Genomic DNA, 21674 nt, shown 5'->3' with positions numbered 1-21674 from the left:
TTGAATCTCCACTTGTGTTCCTGCCCCTGCTTAGGGTAACTTGGTGTTTGGAAAGTTTATAATTGGGTAACTTTATAATATGAGAAAAGCATCCAAACATTGCTGATACCTGCTGGAGACCAGCATAGCTGGGGCCCTTGGAAGAATCCCATTGTTTACTGCAGAAGATAACTGAACTGGTCCCGTTGCTTCCTCTGCTAAGAGAAGCTACTTTTGCATAAGCGCTTGGAGCCATCTTTCAGAAACTGTTTCCTGGGCTAGAGAAATGGGTGTGTTCCCAGCTTATGAGCAGCCTAGTTACATGCTAGATACAGCCATGGAAAAGGGTGGCAGGCAGCCTTTCAGATGCCTCATTGCAGAGAAAACTATACCTTAGCTTGCTTTGCACAAACAGACTATATTTTCCCCTATTGTTGATGTGCTACTTCATTTTCTCATGGACAGAGTAGACTGAAAATTGTGTAGAAAACGCTCACCAGCTGTGAAGTTGACTTGTCACACCAAGGGGTAGGGTCATAACTGATGCGATTTTTTCCTCCTTCAGCCTCAGGGTCTTCAGGAAAAGGAAGCCGGCTGCCAGACCTGGGACCTGACTACAAACCTCCCATGAGCGGTAAAGCCCCCCACCCCCACCCGTGGTTCTTTTGGTCTAATATGAGCGTGACACAGTTCTGCCTGACATCTTGAAATGTCTTTTGTAGCTTGTGTGTGGTGACTGTAGCATGTTCTCTATTTCCTTTTATTTAACAGAGTTAGCTTTAGGCATTTTTCTGACAAATGCTGAATTACTGCAAACCCATTCATTATAGGATCTACACATGAAATTGTTTTCCCACATACCCAACTTAAAATAATACCAATTCTAAACAAACAAGTCTTCCTTCTGCCCACTGCCGCTAGAAAAAAATTAGAATCTTGTTTTCAAAAATAAACCCTCTAGTCGAATCACCCAGAACAAGCCAAAGAAATGCTTTGGAATCACTAATTTCTCCCCAAACTACTTACTGTAGTGTTTTTAGTTTGGAAATTCTTAAAACGTTCTTCCCACTCTCCTAGCCATCCTAAGAGTTTGTGCCTTCTAATTATTTAATGGGTGACACCTACCTTTCTACACAGCTTCGCCAGTTGTAAGTGACTGTCACACATGAAATCACATTTGATCCTCGTAACACTGTGAAGCAAGGAGAACAGATATCATTATCCCATTTTATACATTAAGAGACTCAGCGGAAAAGGAACATGCCTGGATCCCACTACTTAGGGAAGTCCTAGAACCAAATCACAGGCCTGGCTTCTGATTGTCCCTTTTCCTCTATTACACGCGGCCTGGAACTCACCGGGGTCTACCTCACACTGGGAATCTCGTGCTGGTAAAATCCACACAAGTAGTTGCTAGAAATAACCCTGATTGTCTCCTCACCCTGCCAGTGAAACATGGAGGAGAAAGGCCTGTCCTTTCTCTAATTGTGTCCTCGTCTAATTGTGGACGTGAAATAATCTCTTAATATCCAGCTATTTACTTAAATAAAAAGTGGCACTGCCCCAATTTCAGTGAATCGGCCTGTTCTTAGGAGAGCCAGGCAAACTTGCTGCTTCAAGAAACTTTTAGGTTCTGAGTTCTAGGACTTCGCGAGTGTCTTCTCTAAGGGTGCATATATTACGTTTACGTGCTGTCCACCATATAATATCGAAGGCTGTGAGAAAAGTCGTTATTTCTCTCTTGTCTCTCATTTATGCATTCGTTCATTCACACATATATTTAAAGATTCAAGTTCTACATAATAGGCTATGGGAGCAATGGGAGTGGGTAACAAAGTACCTGACAGAGGAAAGGGAAAGCTCTGTAGAAGGAGCGATATCGGACCTAGATTTTACAGGATGCTTAGAGGATTGCTAAATATCAAGGGGGAAGAGGGAACATTCTGGAAGCAATGGCAGCACGTACGAAGGCATGGCAGTAGGAAACAGCATGCTCTCTGCAGGGATCACACTGCCTAGAGGCAGGATAGAGTCTTGGGTTGGAGAAGACTGGTTAGAAGCAGCCTGCCAGAAGCTCAGGCTCCAGTGTTAAAACCTGTGAGCTTCATGCTGTAAATAACATGTAAGACTCTCCTACTGGTAAACCGTGACTTCCATTTACTGAGTTCCTAGGGTTATTACTCTGGTGACAGTGAAGAATGAGTTGGGAGCTAAGAGTATAAAGTCAGAAAGGAGAGGTTAGGAAGCTGTAGCCCTAATTCAGGGGAGGCTTAAGAAATGGCCTGTCAGTTCCCTTTGGGGACGCATGCTTACTCTGTCTTAGAAGGGAGCTTTTGGCCAGCTCAGAAGTGAGAGGTCAGATGCAGTTAAATGACAAGTCACCTCTGCAGTGCAGGGACGAGCTACCACCACCACCTCTACCCCTCCCAGCCCCTGGCTCCCAGCTCTGTAGGGGGCAGCGCCTGCCCCTCTGCACACCCCACTTACAAGCCCTGCACTGCTGTTAATAAGCGTTTCGTGTAAAGCCCGCCTGTGGTCTAATTTTACTGGCCCCTAGTTCTGTTATTTTATTGAAGGTCAGGGTGTACATTTTGAGTTATGTATCTGCTTACGTTTTTCTCAGAAATGAAGGATAAAAATGATTGAACCAAATGTAGAAGAATAAGCTCTTAAGCCCTCCTCAGTCAGCCAGGTCTGGTGCTGTGCTTACAGGCAGCCTGTGAAGTCACAGAATCAAAAGTTGTGTGGTCGGCTCACCCAGTGTTGTGAAGGGATTCCCACAGCAGGGATAGTTGGGATTAGAGCATAAGTTAGACACCAGGTTGTGTATGACAATCACTTTGGGAGCTTTTCTGAAAACACAGATTCCCAGGCTATCCCTTCACGGTAGGAATTTCTTCCACAGCATCTCCCAGTAGGTACATTGACTCTTCTTAAGTACCGCTAGTGACTAAACACGCATTATTTGGTAAGGCAGCTCATCCCATTACTGTAGAGCTCTGATTGTTAGAAAGATGAGAGAGGGAGACACTAGAAGGACAGGCTGACACTAGAAGGACAGGCTGCAGATGTCTGTGGGGATTAGAGCCAAGTGGTGGGATTGCCCGTATTTTACAATATGAGCATGCATAACTTTTAATGAAGTGGGAAGCAAAAACATGTTTTAGAAAATGGAAACGGAAACAAAATAAGGCTAGATTTCAAAAGACCTTGATAAAAAGCTTAGACCTCGTCTGCAAGCAATGGGGAAACAAGAAGAAGAAGAAAATCTCAATTTCCTCAAGGTCCTAAATAACCCTTGCACACCTGTCCAGTCTCATTTGCCTTTTCTCTGCTCACTTCCTTCCCTCTAACTCTGCATGCCTACCTTTGCTTAAGCAATAGTGGCTGCTTCTCTCTTACTTGAGCACACCAAGCTCGTTCCTGCCTTAGGATACCTCCACGAGCTGTTCCCTCTCTGGAATGTTCTTCCTCCAGATCTTTGTATGATGGGATCTCTGACATTCAAATCGCATCTCAAATGCCACTCAATGTAAAACAGCCTTCCAGTCACTGTATTATACGCCTCATTCTTTTTTTCGTGGCACTCATTGCTGCTAATAATTCCTTACTGCTTCTTGTCTGCCCCACCTCCACCCATCTTTGTCACTCACCATTGCATGCTCATACCTAGAACATGCCTGGTACACAATTGCCACTCAGTAAATATTTGTCAAAGTAACACATAGGTACAGTACTTTTTCCTAAAAAATGATAAGAGAATTAACTCTGCATAGACTGTATTTATAAAAATAGAGAGACTTCATTTTTCAAGTAATTTTTGTGATCTCAGACATATTTTAGGAAAAAACATTTTGCTTTCTGTGAATGTACATTTTAAAAACAGTTTTGAAAGTCAGAAAACTGAATGATTTACACATGGTGCTTATAAGATGGATTTATGTATAAGGCACCGGGGCGGGGGGCTGGGGGCTGACCCTTTCTTGTCTAAGGGTGGTGTTCGCTGTGATTGGAGAAGCTTTTCTGGGACACCAGTTCTGTGCCAGGCGCTGTGCTGAGAGGTGTCCGTAGGGCAGAGACTTAGCTTTCTAGATCCCACAGTCATGTCTGTGATACACTTCTGCAGGCAGGGTGGCGGCTGTCGCAGACGCTCACGTGACACCCTGTACTCACACAAAGGTTCTGCAGCCTGACTGCGTTTGGACCATCCTCTAGCAGTGACCTTGTGCCGTTTTGCCCATCCAGGCAGTAACAGCCCCCACGGAAGCCCCACGTCTCCTCTGGACAGTAACGTGCTGCTGGTGGTCATTGTCTCAGTGGGGGTCGTCACCATCGTGGTGGTCGTCGTCGTCGCCGTCTTCTGTACCAGGCGTACTACCTCTCACCAGAAAAAGTAAGGAGCCCCTGGACTTGGGCTATCCTTTTGCTTCGCTGTGACTTCTGTATTTGGAGTTGCACACAGTTAAAACAAAATACATGCAAAGTGATGTTGTAAATATTTTTAAGGGACGTGCCACACAGTTCCTCATACAGATGTGTATCTGTCAGTGTCCTGCCAGGAAAGATGTGGCACACTCCAAGGGGGTGAGAGCGTTTAAGGAAGGGACCATTTACAAAGTCCGTGGTGGGGCAGGGGAAACTGGGAGCCATGTTCACGGGCCACTTTCAGTCGTGACAAGGACATCACCTCAGTCCTGAAGGGGCCAGCGTTTTTTCTCAGGAAGAGGGAGGTGTTTTCAGAGATCTGAAGCAGTAGGAGAGAGCTTCCCAAGGGAGCTAGCCATGTGGGAGGAATGGAGCTGCTGACAGCCTCTGGCCCAGCAGGGAGGGCTCAAGAGAAAATGCACCTCTGACCCTCCAGTCTGTCGGACAAAACCAACTGGAAGCCAGGGGCAGGGTTGCCAAGTCAATATAGTTCATTTAACTCAAACACTCGTCACAGAGTCAAGTAGAGGAGAGATCTGGGGAGCTGGTGGACACATCCTGTCTTGCTGATGGCCCTTTGGGAGGGAGCCCACAGCTACTGTGGGCACAGGCTGTTTCATGGCACAGATACCAGCGGAGATGGAGGAAGACCACAGACCTCTTATCCTACATCTAAGTTTAAGAATAGCTTTAAAGAAGTGCTACCAAGTGTGGAAGTTGAGGTTGGGACTGGGGTGGGTGTGTTGATTGACTTAATGAATAAGAAATGATTGTTTATAATTAGTATATCACAGACAGGTCAGTGGCTGCCAGCCCTGAACTCTGGCATTTTGAGGCTTGTGGCGAAGTGTCTAGAGCAGACAGCACATGGATTCAGTCCTGTAGTGCTTAGTAACAGACACATGCCTGAACTTGAGCGAACCCTTGGCCCTGGATCACACTGACCCCATATATCTGGCAGGGAGACAGACAGCATTAAAGAAGAGATTGAGTTACTCCAACGGCAGAAACACAACGTGGGTATTCAAATGACTTTCATTGCGGTCTCCTAAAAGACTAAGATGGAGGAGGTATTGCTCAATGAAAAATAAATTCATTCTGTGTCTGTAATTACCTGTCAGACCGATAAATGTGTTTGCAATACAGCGGACAAGTACAAGCTACCCCGTACCTGCTACCAGTGATGGCTGCAGGTCATTTCCTGTAGGCTCTGTGAGGTGTTTAACCTTGCTTTTGCACAAAGAAAATTGCTTTCTATGGCGTGCATTGCTTCACTTTTCCAGGAGAATGGGTCCTCCTCTTATTAGCCTCCCGATCTACTTTTGATCGTACAGTACTGTTACTCTTAAAAGCCTCAAAGACACCGTGTTTTCTATGCTAGAACTTTTCTGCAGGATTCTCTGTTCAGCATTTCACATGTATCTACCGTTGATTGTATATCTGGTTTTAGAAATCTTGAGGTCTTTATTTAAAAGAATCTAAAACAACAAAATGACAGTGTTCCCTAGTGCTTTGGGGGATTTAAAATTGAAAGTAAATGAAAAAGTACTTAGTCTTCAGGTTCTGAGGAAAATCGGAGGCTGACAGGCGCTGGACTCTGCATGTGGACCTGTAAGGCCTGTAGATTTGGATCCCTTTGCTTTAAAGAATTGTGTCAGGTCTTCAGAGGGCTTTCCCCTCCTCCTTCCCCAGGGACCTGCCTCCAAGCATTCCACGGACCATTGAGAAATCTGTGAGCTCGTCTTACTGCTCTCCTTCCTCTCCAATACCTGAAGCAGCTCCCCTTTCAGCTGTAGCTGTGGACAGACTGCTGGGAGCTCAGAGCATGTAGTGTGGCCTCTCCTTATGCCACAGGGACTGTACGAAGTCCTGAGCGGTGGGAGCTCAGTGGCCTGTGGGAACACTTAACAGAGAGGTGGGAGCGCAGTGACCCGTGGGGACGCTGGCCTGAGCGGTGGGAGCGCAGTGGCCCGTGGGGACGCTGGAAAGGCAGTCGGGGATCAGATCAGAAAGGGCTTTTACAGCCCTGCCAAGAGTCTAAACTTCCCTCTGAGTAATGAGGAACCATGAAATAGTTTTAAGCAGGAAAGTGTGGAAATCAGTTTTGACTTAAAAATTTACATCCACCGTGGTGTGAAGAAGGGACATGAGGGTTAGGTGACAGAACAGGGGACCAGCCAGGATGCGCTGCAGTAACCTCGGCCAGGACTGAGGGTGGCCCAGGACAGTGGAAATGTGGCAAGGAGGCACGTTACTTAGGAGCCTGAAATGACAGCCTTGGTGAATACATGGATGTGAGGGGATGGGCGTAATGAAGTCAGAGGAATAAAAGATGATGCCAAGGTTTCCGGTTAGTAAGCCTTTTACTAACACTGGGAACACTGGGGTAGAAACAGTTCGACAGAAAAGATTATAAATTCTGTCTTGGACATGCCGAGTGCCCAAGAGGAAATGCAGAAGAGGCGATTTTGCTGAAGCAGTAAGGGCAGCAGTCAGATTAGAAAGGACTGACGCATGAGTAGGCAGTGAAAGGATAGATAAGAGTAGATAAGAATTCAAAAATGTCGTGGAGAAGGAAAGGCAGGGATTTGTAAGCAGCTGGTGGTAAGCTCCACACAGTAGAGGAAGGGTTATAATTCTAACTATTTCTTAACATGGGAGAAGTGTGAGCACATTTAAATGCTGAAAGGACAGAACTCACAGGCTGCGAGGTTGGCTGTGCTAGAGAGAGGGATAACAGCAAGTTCAAGGTCTTCGAAAGACAGAAGACACTGAGATCCAGAGGAGTAATGGAGGGCTGGCTTTTAAGGGGGAGAAAAGGTTGAGTCCCCATGCAAAAGGTTCCTAGATGTGACGGAGGCAGTTCTCCTCTGTCGAGAGCGAGTGGCTACAGAGGAAAGAGAGGCCACACTACATGCTCTGAGCTCCCAGCAGTCTGTCCACAGCTACAGCTGAAAGGGGAGCTGCTTCAGGTATTGGAGAGGAAGGAGAGCAGTAAGACGAGCTCACAGATTTCTCAATGGTCCGTGGAATGCTTGGAGGCAGGTCCCTGGGGAAGGAGGAGGGGAAAGCCCTCTGAAGACCTGACACAATTCTTTAAAGCAAAGGGATCCAAATCTGCAGGCCTTACAGGTCCAAATGCAGAGTCCAGCGCCTGTCAGCCTCCGATTTTCCTCAGAACCTGAAGACTAAGTACTTTTTCATTTACTTTCAATTTTAAATCCCCCAAAGCACTAGGGAACACTGTCATTTTGTTGTTTTAGATTCTTTTAAATAAAGACCTCAAGATTTCTAAAACCAGATATACAATCAACGGTAGATACATGTGAAATGCTGAACAGAGAATCCTGCAGAAAAGTTCTAGCATAGAAAACACGGTGTCTTTGAGGCTTTTAAGAGCAACAGTACTGTACGATCAAAAGTAGATCTTCAGGGCTTTGACAAATGCTAATTCACCACCTGGAAAGCACCTCTGCCCTGGCCTCTTCAGGTGTTAAGCTAAATGTCACTTCCTCCTGCTTTTTCCTGTCCACCTTATGTCCAACTGTTAGGAGGTTACTGTGAGACTTCATTAAACTCAGAGCATTTTAAAATAATGCTCTGACAGTGTCTTCTTCACTGACCAGGAGTGCTGAGGGCACAGCAGCCCAGCCCAGTGCCTGACACACAGTAGGCACCTTATTAGATGGTGAGTGAGGGACTTAATGGAGAAACTAAGTTACAGAGAAGTGCAGCTGTCATCGGCACTCGACTTTCCCAGTCGGTAGTCCTGGCTTAGGTTCCCTAAAATGTCAAACAAAACCAACTCATAGACACAGACAGCAGAGTGATGGGTACCAGCGGGGAAGGGGGTGCGGGAGGACAAAGAGGGTACAGTGAGTCAAACACATGACGATGGAAGGAACTAGACTGTGGGTGCTGAGCACTCAGTGGAGTGTACAGATGCATTAGGAAGTTTACACCTGAAACTTAGATAATGTTATTAACCAATTACCCCCAAAATTTAATTGAATAAATACAAATAAAATAAAATTATGTCCTCCTTTATGAGCCATGGACTCTACCTCTGCCCCACTGTTGCATTTCTAGTGAGTGTTGTCCGTTCTCTATTGATGGAAACTTGCAGAGGGACCTTCTGCTTTAGAGATTAGTTGATTAAAAAATGCCGCCTAATCTCTCCCTACTCAACAAAAGTCGCAGGCAGTATTCAGATAAGCCCTTGTACATAACTCGAAGTAAACGACAAAGAGGAGACACATTTACTGTCCCCAGAAGTAAACTTCTTGCCTGTTTTTCCTCCTTGTTCATTTTTAGTTTTTGCTTTTGTTTGAAGCTTCTTTCAGAAGGGCAATTTTAATCATTCAAACCATTTGACAAATATGTATAAGAGTTACTTCAAAAATCTGTTAATTTTGTGCGTAGAAAACGAGCCGCTTGTAAATCAGTGAATGGCTCCCACAAGTACAAAGGAAACTCCAAAGACGTGAAACCCCCGGACCTCTGGATCCATCACGAGAGGCTGGAGCTGAAACCCATTGATAAGTCTCCGGACCCAAACCCCATCATGACCGATACTCCAATTCCTCGTAACTCTCAAGACATCACACCAGTTGACAATTCCATGGACAGCAACATCCATCAAAGGCGGAATTCCTACAGAGGTTAGGTTTTTCCCCAAATGTTGGGAGACTATTTTCATTTAAGCCATTTGCCATCTCATCAGGCTGCCTTAAATTTGGTGATTCCTATATGAGGTTAGGTTTAAAGAAATGTGTGTTAAGGGATTTGGTCAGCATCTGATGAAGGACCTCTGGCTCGTTTGCGGGGAGAGGTTCTATGCCAAGATGAGACGCCTTCTAGACCTTCTAGGTCTCCCGTCCGGCATCACCAGCTTGCTGCTTGAGTGTCTGAAACAACTTAGACACTCCCAACTTAGACAGACACCCATGTCTGTCCCTTCAGCTGGTATCCAGCCCTCTTTGTGCCGCTCAGAGTGTCATTGGTCTGGATGCTCTTACAGACTCCACACTGAACGTGGCGGGCGGCACTGTGTCAGATGGGACCCCTGCAGTGCGCTGATGGTCATTTTCCTCTTTAGTTCACTACCTGCAGAAACACTCTGTCCCCATTTTCTTGTCCATTAGTCCTGCATCCCCCACTGTATGCTCTGCTGCTCAGGCTGTCAGTGGCCTAGGCACGCGCTTGTAACCAACCTCCATATTTGATGTCTAGGGCACGAATCAGAGGACAGCATGTCAACACTGGCTGGAAGGAGGGGAATGAGACCCAAAATGATGATGCCCTTTGACACCCAGCCGCCCCAGCGTAAGTGGAAGGCTTGCTTCTCTTTTCTTCAGTGCTGCCAGTCTGTTCAGTCTTGTGGGGACCAACTGGGAATGACCTCTTTGACTTCACCTGATTCTAACACCAGAGAACATCTCCCAGAGCTCTGGCTCACTGAGGGAGCAAGTATCAAACAGTTGCCATATTTTGCAATTAATATTATTGAGACTAGCTCCTTTAATTACAGGGTAAAGAAGCTAAAATGCCAGTTTCCCAGGCTCCCAGGAATAGGGAATGAGTCAGTCTCCCTGAAAGTGCATGGCATCTGGGAGAGATGGGGGCTGACGATGGCCCCATGGTGGTGTCCCCCAGGCGTCCTGACGCACACTCACGACTGATGGGCTTGGGGGTGGGGGGTGATTATAATAGTACACTTTATACTTCACAGTAGTTTGAGGTGACAGAGTGGAGTCTTTAAAGCAATATTTTTCAACCTTATTTGACCCATGCCTCACTCTGATAGGCATAAAAACATTCCCAACCTCCTATAATAATATTTTAAATTCAAAATAAGTTAAATAGGATTAAAAGCCAAAAAGCAATAGGACAAACCAATACTTTTTTCCAAACTACTGTGTCTTCTCCCTTGTAACTGTTTTCAAGGCAAGTAGCTGGCCCAGCGGGGCTTCCAGCCGAGGGTCCCCTGTACCATTCCAGAGGGAGAAGAAGCCACCTGCCTATCAATACCAAGTTATACAACCTATTTTTTTTTGCACTTTATTTATTTTGACTTGCAATATTATTTTATATTCATTTCAGGTGTACAGCATGGTGGTTAGACATTTATATAATTTAAGAAGTGACCCCCTGACTAGTCTAGCACCCACCTGGCACCGTACATAGTTATTACCATATTACTAACTGTATTCCCTGTGCTGTACTTAACATCCCCGTGACTATTTTGTAACTGCCAATTTGTACTTGTGAATCCCTTCCCATTCTTTGCCCTGCCCCCAACCCTCTCCCATCTATCGCCCCCGTAGAGTAAATCTAGTGCCCGTAAGTTTTCCAGACTGTTTGACCTTGAAGTATTTGCTCTGACCTACACAGCAGACCACTAGCGTCAACACTGTCAGATACCTGGATTCAAATCCTGAAAGATCCGTTTTTAATTTAAATGAGACTTTTGAATTTTTTTTTTTGTACTTCTTTAAATGTCCCATTTCAGAACTCTGAGCCATCTCTCTGTTAGCCAGTGAAAGAGATTTAAATAATCACAGATAGCCTACACCCTGGCACCCTATACGTGGAAACTGGTGGAACCCCCGCGCATGTAAATGTCTGCACACACACCTCTGTCACTGTGCACAAACATTATAGGCACTAGGTTCTAAAACTCAGCTTTGAAAGAAGAAGGGCCATTTAATTAATAGGTCATTTTGCACAAAGTACTGTTTGCTCAGGGTCCGTGCTGCAAAAAAGGACCTGCACTTCGAAGTGTGCGGGGAAAACCGTGGTTCCCCTCTTACAACAGGGTCCCCACATAAATCTCCAAAAAGAGTAAATTAATCCATTCCAGTTGTTTTTGATTTATAAGAAGATGGTGGCTTGACTGCTTCTTTGTTTGTTTTGTAGAAGACTTTTAGGTCTTACCTGACTGGCTTATTTTTTTTTTTTTTTAATTAATTTTATTGGGGTGACAATTGTTAGTAAATTTACATAGATTTCAGGTGTACAATTCTGTATTACATCGTCTATAAATCCCATTGTGTGTTCACCACCCAGAGTCAGTTTGACTGGCTTATTTTTAAAACTTGTGAAGTTTTAAATATTCCTATTCCTAGATTTGTTACTTTTAAATATGTTAAGGAGAAAAGATATGTTGTACCAGTTGATACCTTTTTTTTTTCTTTTTTTGGTGGTGGGGAAGGAGTGTGCACAAAATTGCAATATTACTTAATTTGTGCCTCAGCAGGTGGGCAGGTGAGTGGAATCCTTAATTCAAGAATCTGAAACCACGTACCTGGTATACTTTGATCTTCGGCTTTTGAGTTATCCTTCTCCCCACATGGCTGCAGCCCTTGTTTGCAAGCTGGGATGCCCTGGAGTCTGCCCACCAGCCCCCGAGCCCGACCCTAAATGGCTGAGCATTGCTCGGAAAGCCTTGTATAGAAGTGTCAGGTTCTGATTCGGCTAGTGATTGGTGCCTCTGTGCCAGGCAGGCACTTCCCATTGTTTTAGTTTTTTATTAATTTCCTTTGGAAAGACTGGAAATGCCTTCAGAAAGAGAAACTTGATTTTTTTCATTTGTGAGAATCCTCTATACCTGGAACACTTTCAAATTGCACTTCCCAGGTAAAACTCAGAAGGCTCATTCCCCTCATCCTCGTCTTAGTTCTGAAAAGCACTGGTTCTGAAGCAGCCAGCTTCTGAAAACCACCGGTCTTCCCCTGGAGGGGATGCTGACTCCCAAACTACCCTGAGATCCCTCCTCAGCCAGCTTTTCCAGCTTGTGTTTTATGCCAAAGGACCCCTGAGCCTTCTGGTCCCCAAGAGCAAGAAAGCCCGGTTGTGTTCCCCAGGCCTTCAGGGAGCTGGGCAGCGATTCTCCAGGCTCCCTGGTTGATTGTGCCACTTGCTCATCTGCAGGTGGCCTGACAGGAGAGGGCTGGAGAAGAAAGGCATCTATTGTATTGACCAGGGTTTTCTTCACCAGAGTAATGTTGAATGGTCCCACAAAGATCTCGGGTGCTCCTTGGTTACAGAAGACACTTTCATAGACTCCAAAGGCTCGTTAAGTTTACCACAAAGATCGTGAAGCCCTTGCTTAGAGGAAAAGAAGACCCCGTGTGCCTTGTCAACCCCACCTATTTACCTACATGGAGGCTTTAGAGCTTGTTATCTTAATCTTAACTGCTGTAGGGAGTACCTAAGGAAAGTTTATTCCCAAACTGGGCTTCCAGTTTTGTTTCCCTCTCTGGGATTGATAATGAATCTTCACTAAAAAACTGCTTTGTCTTCTTGAAAGTTGTATATGGAACATCTGTGTGGAACTTTGGATTTGTTAGCTAAATGCAGCCAGTTGAATTCCTTAGCTAGTGTGAAAAGGAACCAGGTAATTGGGGAAGAGCCTTGTATATTTTAAATGTGAATGGACGTGGCTGAGCTCCCAGAGTGGGAGTGGTAAGAGATGGCACCACAGGTGTTCCATGCTTTTAGTACAAGTTTGGAAGCAAGAGTTCAGTTCCATTTGCATTCTTTCTAAGGTATGAAAACTGATTAAACAACTACCCATTCCTTCAGCCTAAATACCTATTGTATGCTTCATTCAAGCAGTATGAAAAAGTAGAATGAAACAGGAATATACTCAAAGAAGGGACTTCTAACTTTTTACCAGGAAGAAAAATAATAGAAACATAAAACCATCATTTCTTTGCTTATGGATTTATGTTTGTGACATTCAAATAGATATTTTTAATAACCATGTAATCCATGTTTATTGTAGAAGAACTGGAAATATAAACCAAAAGAAAAAAATGTTTAAATCTTGACCACCCTTTCTCACAAGATAATCACCATTAACATTTTAGTATATATTCCTCAGACCTTTTTTTCCCTGTGTATATAAAGAGAGGTGTGCACAGGAGTATGTTGATTCTTTACAAACAGATGCAAAATCCATGGCTAATTGTGCAGACTGAGCCAGCTGCCACCAGAAAACCCGGGGAGTGGTTGTACGGTGTGGGAGGGGGCGGGGGGGCCTGCTCTTGAACTGTGATTTGTGTGTCTGTGCAAGCGTGGTAAGCGTTTCTCTGTCTTGTGTTCATTCACAGCTGTGATTAGTGCCCATCCCATCCATTCCCTCGATAACCCTCACCATCATTTCCACTCCAGCAGCCTCGCTTCTCCAGCTCGCAGCCATCTCTACCACCCGGGCAGCCCATGGCCCGTGGGCACATCCATGTCCCTTTCAGACAGGGCCAATTCCACAGGTGAGAGACGAGGATCGAGCCGCAGGTGGAAAGCATTCCAAGAGAGTTGGCAAGCTGAAATGGGGAAGGGCTTGCCCTGCTTAGGAGGATTTGCAATTGCTCTCGGTGTCCTTTATTTATCGCATTTCTGTTTCTGACTCAAATTTGTTTCTGTAAAATCCACCCCACTTTTCTCCCTAAGTGTTAAGTGCTCAGTGCAAGGTGTCGTTTTAGTAAAAACACAGTAACTAATCACATAACCATGTCTCGTTCCATCAACTTGCATCTTAATTCAGTCATAGTCTCAGTTTGTTTATTTTTTTAACCCTCCAGTTTGAAAGGAAACTTACTGTGGGGGATTCTCAGACACTAGAGGTTGGCTTTGCCTTGCAGTCATCCTAATGCTGGGAGGGTCCATGGGACAGCCAGGCGCTTCTTACAGTAGGTTTCCATACCCTTCCATACCAGTGCCGTGGCCAGGACTACGACAGCGTCCTGGGGCGTGGTGGGGACGGCAGCCACATGCTGTTGATGCATATTATCAGCCTCAGGCCGCCCGGTGGGTGACTGTAACAGGGCAGGGCAGCACAGCCAGGAATGGGCCCACAGCCTGCAGTGCACTTACAGAAACACAATGCTAGGCAGACAGGGCCCAGTTTGGAAACCTTAAGAAACAACATTATCAAAGCAGTTTGAGAGAGGAAATAGTGAAATTGGGGGGACAGTAAATGGATCAGGTACTCGTGTTTCTCATTAATTGAAAATTAATTTCCACCTTCTCAGTTTAGAGGTGCAAGTCTGATAGTGTCTCAAATATACAGGATACTCTTTTTCCATCATTTGAAACTTGTTTGTTAATAGTTATGATGTTACTAGAAATAAGTTTTAGTCCTTCTGGGGAATGAGAGCGTTCCAAGGGAATTCCACTGTAAGAGAACCGCACAACTTCATGTAGAAGTTTGGGTCCTCTGCTGATCAATTAGAAACACTCCCAAAACATCAAGTGAAGCCAAAACTCTGTTAAGGGAGGCCCAACACCTCCCAAAGTTACCTCCTCCCAAACCTGTACTTGGTGGAGAACATTGCTTGAACTCCTGTCTAAAATGACCTTCCTACTGTCTCCCTCCATATCAAGGTTTGGGTCCCAGGCTTTAGAGAAAGATGGTGAACAGGAGGCTGAATAGAGAAGCAAAGTCAGCCTCTGCTCACGGTCTCAGCTAGAACAGGGACCCGGAGGCAGCCCTCCCTGCAGACGTGCTCTTAGGAGGCAGTTCAGTGTCCTGGCCCGGCAGGACGTGGGCCTGCTGAGTGCCTGGCGCCCATCCTGGTGGGAGTAGCCATCCGCCTTCCTCCTAGACCAGGAGCCACTGAAAGTGGCCAAGAAGCCCTCCTGCTAGAGGTCGAGTGTTGGTGTAAGTTCCATTCTGTATGGACGTAGGCGGAAGTGAAGAGAGGAAAACGTAATGATTTGCACAACTAAGGGCTTCCTTGCTATAATGACCAGAGGGGTTAAGAGAAGGTAAACTAGGGAGACAGTCACTGAAGATAGATCTGCAAAGTAGAGTAGTATCTAGAAGTGATCAGACGTCTCCTACTCTTTATTCTCCTGCGTGTGGGCTCGGCCTTCCCAGAACTTGGCCAGGGCAGTCCATGCTCTACAGAGATTAACTGTCTTTTCCTTGGACATTTATGTGTCACCAGCTCTTGACGTAGGAAGACCACTGTCCACTTGTCCAGGTCCTTGGCCTGGGTGGACTTTGTGTGTCTCTGACAACTTCGAGAGGTAAGTCAGTCAGGAAGCAGGCCCCTGGCCAGCGGGAAGTTCCGGTGCAGCAGTTCTCCTCGTAGGCCAGTGGAGCTGCCCGATTTCAGAGTGCGTCCTTCATGGAGAGTACTGTGTGCCAGGAGCAGCACTGACTCTTGCAGGCAGTGCTCGTACTCTGTCTCACGTTGCCCACCATCTCTTTGGCCCTCGGAAGTTTACACATCAAATGAAGGCAGGTGAGGCAGCCACTGCAGGCCTTGCGTCCCAAGTGGCCCGATGTCTCTGCCAGCACAGCTGACGAGGTCCGACAGGAGCCTGTTTTCCCTCTCTAGGCCCTGCTCCCCTCCGGGCCCGGGTTCCACCTGCTCCAGCCCCAGATCACAGAGCAGGACCGCGGCCCCCAGCAAGCGTGAGAAGTGAGATCCTCAGACACCCACTGAAAGAATGAGAAGTGTCCCAGGCCTGGCAGGCTTGTCACAGCCATGCTTTCAGCACTTGAGGAAGGTGGCGAGTCCTCCTCTCTGGGACTCAAGACCTTTGAGCTTGGAGGTGGCACCCATGACTGGCAGGGCCTATCTCCTGAGAGCCCAAGGGAACAGGTCCATTGCTACCTCAGCAACAAAGGCATGGAAATAGGTTAGATTTCTGCAGGCTGCTCATAGTTACCACTTACTGGGTCATTTTCCTTAAGGGTGAGGACTCTGGGAATCACAGGGGGCCCTCCTTCAGGCCGCCTGGTGCAGCCTGCTGCCCTGAGCTGGGGTCCTCCAGCCCCCTCCTCGGGACGGGTGGTGGTTGCACCAGCTCACACTGTTCTCCTCATAGGAGCTCCCTGGGCCTTGTTGCTGCTTCTGACCCTGCAGGGTCAGGAGACGGTGGCATTGGGCATGGAAGCGCAGCGTAGTGTGTGGTGATTCGGAGCATGGGCTTGGGAGTCCCGCCAGGGACTCAGACTCCCACCGACCTGTGTCACTCTATTCTGGGGCAGTGCCCAGCCTCCCCCTGCCTTCTGAATCACTGTGAGGACCAGACAGCCCATGAGTATAAAGCATTTAGCATCAACCTGACTCAGAATCAAGCACTCAGTAACTTACAGAGAAAAGACCTTAGCAGTTATTTAAGCCCTGTGTTCAGCTCTTTTTATACATTGTCTCAATCTCCAGTGAATTATGTTCTCCCTGTTTCACAGGTGACGAAACTCTCTCAGAGAAATGTAGTGACTGCCAAATCCACCCTGCTAGTGTGGCAAGGTTAGAGTCCAGGCCTGAGACGCCACAGCCAGTGTTCTTTCTCCCCCAGTATGCTGCCTTCCAGAATAAGTCTGCCGTCTCTGCACATGTTTTGAGATTGTTACCCTGTTCTTCCTGAGTGTCCCCCTCCTCGAGGTTGATCGACCCCTATTTCTTTTCTGCTCAAATACCCTTCATGTGGCATCATCTTAAAGCCATCTGCAGACCTGGGGACTGTTTGCTTGTCCAGGTGTCACTTGAGCTGTGGGGCTATTGCTCTGGAGCCCAAGGGCAAGCAGGCCTGTGGCTTTGCCCGTCCTCCAGTGACCACCAGGCCCTGTGGGCAGGGCTGGCACTGCCAGGGGCCCAGCCAGCCCTGGGGACCAGACACAGCACCTACGAAAGGCCAGTCGCTAGCACTGTCAGTCATTGAGTGAACTTTTTCATTTTTTTAATACTTTCTTACATCTTAATAGATAGTAGCCTCACAGACGTTTCCATAGTAAGTACCAAGAACTTTAGATCTGTAAAACTATGATCGCTTATCCGTGTTGCTTGAAAAAATTCCAGCAGCTGGTTGACAGAAATGTCTGGGACTCTTTTAGATTAGTGCATTCTACTTAGCCTTGGTGGCGGTGCTATTGCACCGTTCCCTTGGACTAGCACTGGTCCTGAGCGCTTCTGAAGCTGGTTTTAGGGGCCCTTCGAAGTAGCCAGAACCCTGGGATGTGTGCGTGTCTGACGGTTTACCGCGTGCTAACACTCCGGCTCTCCTGCTGTAGAGTCCGTCCGCAATACGCCCAGCACTGACACCATGCCAGCCTCGTCGTCACAGACGTGCTGTACTGATCACCAGGACCCGGAAGGGGCGACCAGCTCCTCCTACCTGGCCAGCTCCCAAGAGGAAGACTCCGGCCAGAGCGTCCCCACCGCGCACGTGCGCCCCTCCCACCCCCTGAAGAGCTTTGCTGTGCCGGCAGTCCCGCCCCCAGGGCCTCCTTCCTATGACCCAGCGCTGCCCAGCACGCCGCTCCTGTCCCAGCAAGGTGAGTGAGGACAGCAGCCTGGGGACCTGCGGCTCCCGCAGGTGGCAAAAGGCAGCTCTGGAAGGAACAGCAAAGCTGGTATCCTCAGGCTTCCCCAGCAGTTGAGATCAGCAGTGTCGTCCCTCTCAGGGGGAAGATGCTCTCCACTCTCTGGGGACACATACAGAGCAGAGCGCTGATTCCATGGGCTGTGTCTGCCCTGGTCTGTCTGCTCAGTCTCCCAGCACCGCCTCCCTCCCTCCCTCCTTCCTGGAGTCCCGCAAGCTGGAGAGAGGGCAGGGAGGCCACGGCTTGGAACCAGGAGGAGCCTTAGGACAGTAACCCGAGGAAGGGAAGGCAGTTCCCCGAGTTCACACAGGACCTCAAAGGCCCGACCTCAAAGGCGTGCTTTCCCCCAACTCCCCTACGTTATTATCTGTTACAGTGGTTCGTTTCAGAATAGGCCAGTGGTTTTCAAGGTTTTTGGTCTCAGGACCCCTGTATTCTCTTAACAGCTATCCAGGCCACAGAACAGCTTTTCTTCAGTATTTACTATATTAGAAATTAAGACTGAGAAATTTTTAACTTTTATTAATTCATTTAAAAATAGCAATACATGTATCATATTAAGATAAATAGCACATTTATAATAAAAAATAACTTTTTCAAACCTAAAATATAGTGAGAGGAGTGACATCTTATATTTTTGCAAATCTCTTTAATGTCTGGCTTTAATAGGAGACAGCTGCATTCTCACACCTGCCTCTGCATGTAGGCTGTTGTAATATGTCGTTTTGGTTGAAATATAAGAAGAAAATCTGGCTTCACAGATACGTACTTGGAAAAGGGAAGAGTATTTTTATAACTTTTCCAGATAACTGGATAGTCTGTTTTTGGTACTACAACGAAACTCAGCAAGTTGTAGTTTCTTATAGGTTTGTTTGTAACGTGGAATCAGAAACCATATCCATGAACTATTCATGTTGTTCCATTAAAATCCATCTGTCTTTTACTTTGAGTACGTGATACTGAACGTCACACAGGAGTCATTTGGAAAATATTGGTTCACGGAGTTATACAGATCTTCTAAGTCTTGATATGTTTCATTACACAATATCTGACAATACATTCTTTAATATCACCAAAGTCTGTAAGTATTGGCAAGTTCTCAAGCTCATGGTGGCAGATAGAAGGTTTTCAGAATTCTAATTTTCAGGTGAAACTTAATTTCTGTCATGGACAGTAAATACTGTCCATTGTTTTCCTTGAAGTGACTGGCTGACTTCATTCACTTTCTAGAAAACACTCAAGTCCACATACCTGGTTAGTCATCTGACTTTGACCTAATTGGTGCCCGTGATGAACGTGCGGCGCAGCTCACAGCCGCGGCTCACAAAAGCCTGTATGTGAGACCATCAGCCCTTGGCTCTACGTACAGCAGGACTTCACACACACTTCCCGTTTTCATGCTTTCCGTTTTGTCCCACAGGACATTTTAAAAGATGTATAATCAAGGTCAAGGTTTACTAAGTAATTCTTACTATTTCGTTAAGGACGATCTTGAACCGACTATTTTTAAACTGCAAGTGTGTGTCAGTGAATCATTTTACAGTTTGGTGCCACCGCCTTAATGTGTGCTAAGGCGCCCTCCAGTTTACCCACTGTTGCCTTTGTACTGCCAGTGTAAGCGCAAAAAGCAGTGTTAGTGTTACTATGAAAAGCATGGTGACCTCCCGATATTCTGCCACGGGGTCCATGGGTCAGAACCTTTTGAGACCCCCCGCACTAGGAGAGTAGTTTTCTAAAGCCAAATGGAATATTCCTCTGGCCTCTGGGATGCCCCACTGTCTCCCTCCTTCTGTCTTGCTCCTTCTCAGCGCAGGAGCTGAGACAGTGGTTAGACCTTAGGTCCCTGCGTGAGGTCTGGGGGGCGGGCCCGACCACCCACCTGAAGGCGCTCTTTCCCCTCAGCTCTGAACCATCACATGCACTCAGTGAAGACGGCCTCCATCGGGACTTTAGGAAGGAGCCGGCCTCCGATGCCAGTGGTGGTTCCCAGCGCGCCTGAGGTGCAGGAGACCACAAGGATGCTGGAAGACTCCGAGAGTGTAAGTTCCCAGGGCCGGCCCAGCAGGACAGCTGAGCTGGTGGCAGCGGCACTGTGCTGGCCCACAGGTGGGAAGCACACTCCGCTAACGCCCCACTGAGCCAGGGCTGAGCTGGGGGTTTGGTCTCGCACTGGCTCTGCTGGATCTTGGGTTCACCTCTCACCAGCCCAGCGACTGCTCCTCCCACCCCCACCCCATCGCCACCTTCCTTTGAGTTCTGTCCCCTCTCTGGTCCTCTCTTCTTGCTGTGAACCACGCACGTGCTCTTTCACCCCTCAGTCCCACTTCAGGACCTTTTCTGAGCAGGATGCTGGAGGGGAAGGTGCTTGACTGGTTGCTCTGAAACCAAACATTAACAGGGTTTCTCCTTGACCTTCTCTCTCACAGTCCAACAAATACACTCTGCCTCTTCATTCCCAGATACAGGACTCTCCAGAAGCAAGCTTGGGGCCCCGAGATCAGGGGACATCCCAGCTGCTGACTGTGACAGAGACCTAGGCAGGCTGCACAGCAGAGCCTCTGGCCCTGTAAGGTCATTGTCACCCTGGGCAGAGTGTGTGGGGGAGGGCACTTCACAGTGCAAGGAAATGCGTGGTTGCTGGCTTGGGAGTGAGTGCGCGTGGCACCGCCTGTGAGTCTGACTGTTCTGGGCTGGCCGCAGCTTTGGTAGTCCGGTCTCGGGGCAGTTGGACCACTGACCACTGACTCTCCTTCCGGACGGCCCCTCGGGTCCCTCCCACTGACAGTGTGCTCTTTTCTGTAGAGCTATGAACCAGATGAGCTGACCAAAGAGATGGCCCACCTGGAAGGACTAATGAAGGACCTCAATGCCATCACGACAGCATGATGACCTTCAGCAGGACGGGACTCCAGACCTGAGTCTGGGACTGAGCCTTGAAAACAAGGAATTGTACAGAGGACGAGAGGACAGCACTTGAGAACACGCAGTGAACACGCAGAGCAGCCGTGCCCCGCGTGGGGCTGGCTCCAGGCACGACCACCTGCCTCTCCTGCTCGGCCCGGACGAATGCCGGGTCCAGGCAGCTTCCCTTTGCCCACTGAGACCCTGCAGGACTGGGCACCATGGGCCAAAATGCCGTGTCCAGGGAAGAGGCAAGAAGAGCAACCTGCATTTCCCCTTGTGGTCAGGCCGTGTCCGTGCTATGCCGGCATCGCCTTTACGGTGCGTCGCCGGCATTCACGGACAACTTTCTTTATGTCCTATTTTACTTCACCTTCACAAGAAAAACACTGTCAAAAGCAAGGAAGTCCGAGGTGTTCTCCACCAGTGGTTGGCATTCGACTGCTTGTTTGAATTATGTATGGAAGGTCATCGACAGGATGGGTTGTCCAGGGGTTGGCTTGTTTTTTGTTTTTGTTTTTATTTTTTAATTCTGAGTCACTGCATCTACCAGCTGTTAACCCATCACTTTGAGGGGGGAGGAAATGTTGCATTGCTGTTCGTAAGCTTTTTTATTATTTTTTTATTATAATTATTAAAGGCCTGACTTTTCTCCTCTCATCACTGTGAGATTACAAATCTATTTGAATGATATGTAACATTGAAAAGACTTGTTTGTTGCTTCTGTGCAGTTTCAGTATTGGGGTGGGGGGGCCGGGGGGGTTGGGAATAGGAAATGAAGGGGCTGCTGAGGTCCTGTGAATGTTTCAGTCATTGTACTTCCTTCCAGAAGCCTGCAGAGAATGGAAGCATCTACTTTATTGTCCTTTCCTGGCATGTCCATCTCTATTGTCACTAAGTTGCAACTGGAGTTTCATTTGGATCTAGTTTAAAAAGTCCTTTGTGCAATAGGTGGGTCCGAGGATGTCGCTGCGCTGACGTCCTGGTCAGATCATGATGAGAACGTCTGTGCCAAGCAGTCAGGTGC

General features: G+C 47.3%; 1 protein-coding gene across 12 annotated transcripts in view; it reads left to right on the top strand.

Annotated features, from left to right (window-relative positions):
- The window catches only part of NEO1 (neogenin 1), a 213738-nt gene extending 192431 nt beyond the window's left edge, over positions 1-21307 (top strand). For 7 of the 12 annotated variants that reach the window (XM_081048605.1, XM_081048600.1, XM_081048602.1 and 4 more), the window contains 8 exons: positions 545-613; positions 4225-4372; positions 8827-9065; positions 9637-9729; positions 13521-13679; positions 17435-17698; positions 19649-19785; positions 20549-21307. In XM_081048605.1, the coding sequence (XP_080904731.1) occupies positions 545-613; positions 4225-4372; positions 8827-9065; positions 9637-9729; positions 13521-13679; positions 17435-17698; positions 19649-19785; positions 20549-20632 (1193 nt within the window). In that variant the 3' untranslated portion in view covers positions 20633-21307. The remainder of the gene's footprint in view (positions 1-544; positions 614-4224; positions 4373-8826; positions 9066-9636; positions 9730-13520; positions 13680-17434; positions 17699-19648; positions 19786-20548) is intronic. The other 5 variants (XM_081048597.1, XM_081048596.1, XM_081048604.1 and 2 more) reach the window with 1 other exon arrangement.
- Positions 21308-21674: the final 367 nt, after the last annotated feature.

This window comes from Rhinolophus hipposideros (genome assembly GCF_964194185.1).
Source record: "Rhinolophus hipposideros genome assembly, chromosome: 5".
Classification (NCBI taxonomy): domain Eukaryota; kingdom Metazoa; phylum Chordata; class Mammalia; order Chiroptera; family Rhinolophidae; genus Rhinolophus; species Rhinolophus hipposideros.
This window is presented reverse-complemented; position numbering and strand designations above follow the sequence as displayed.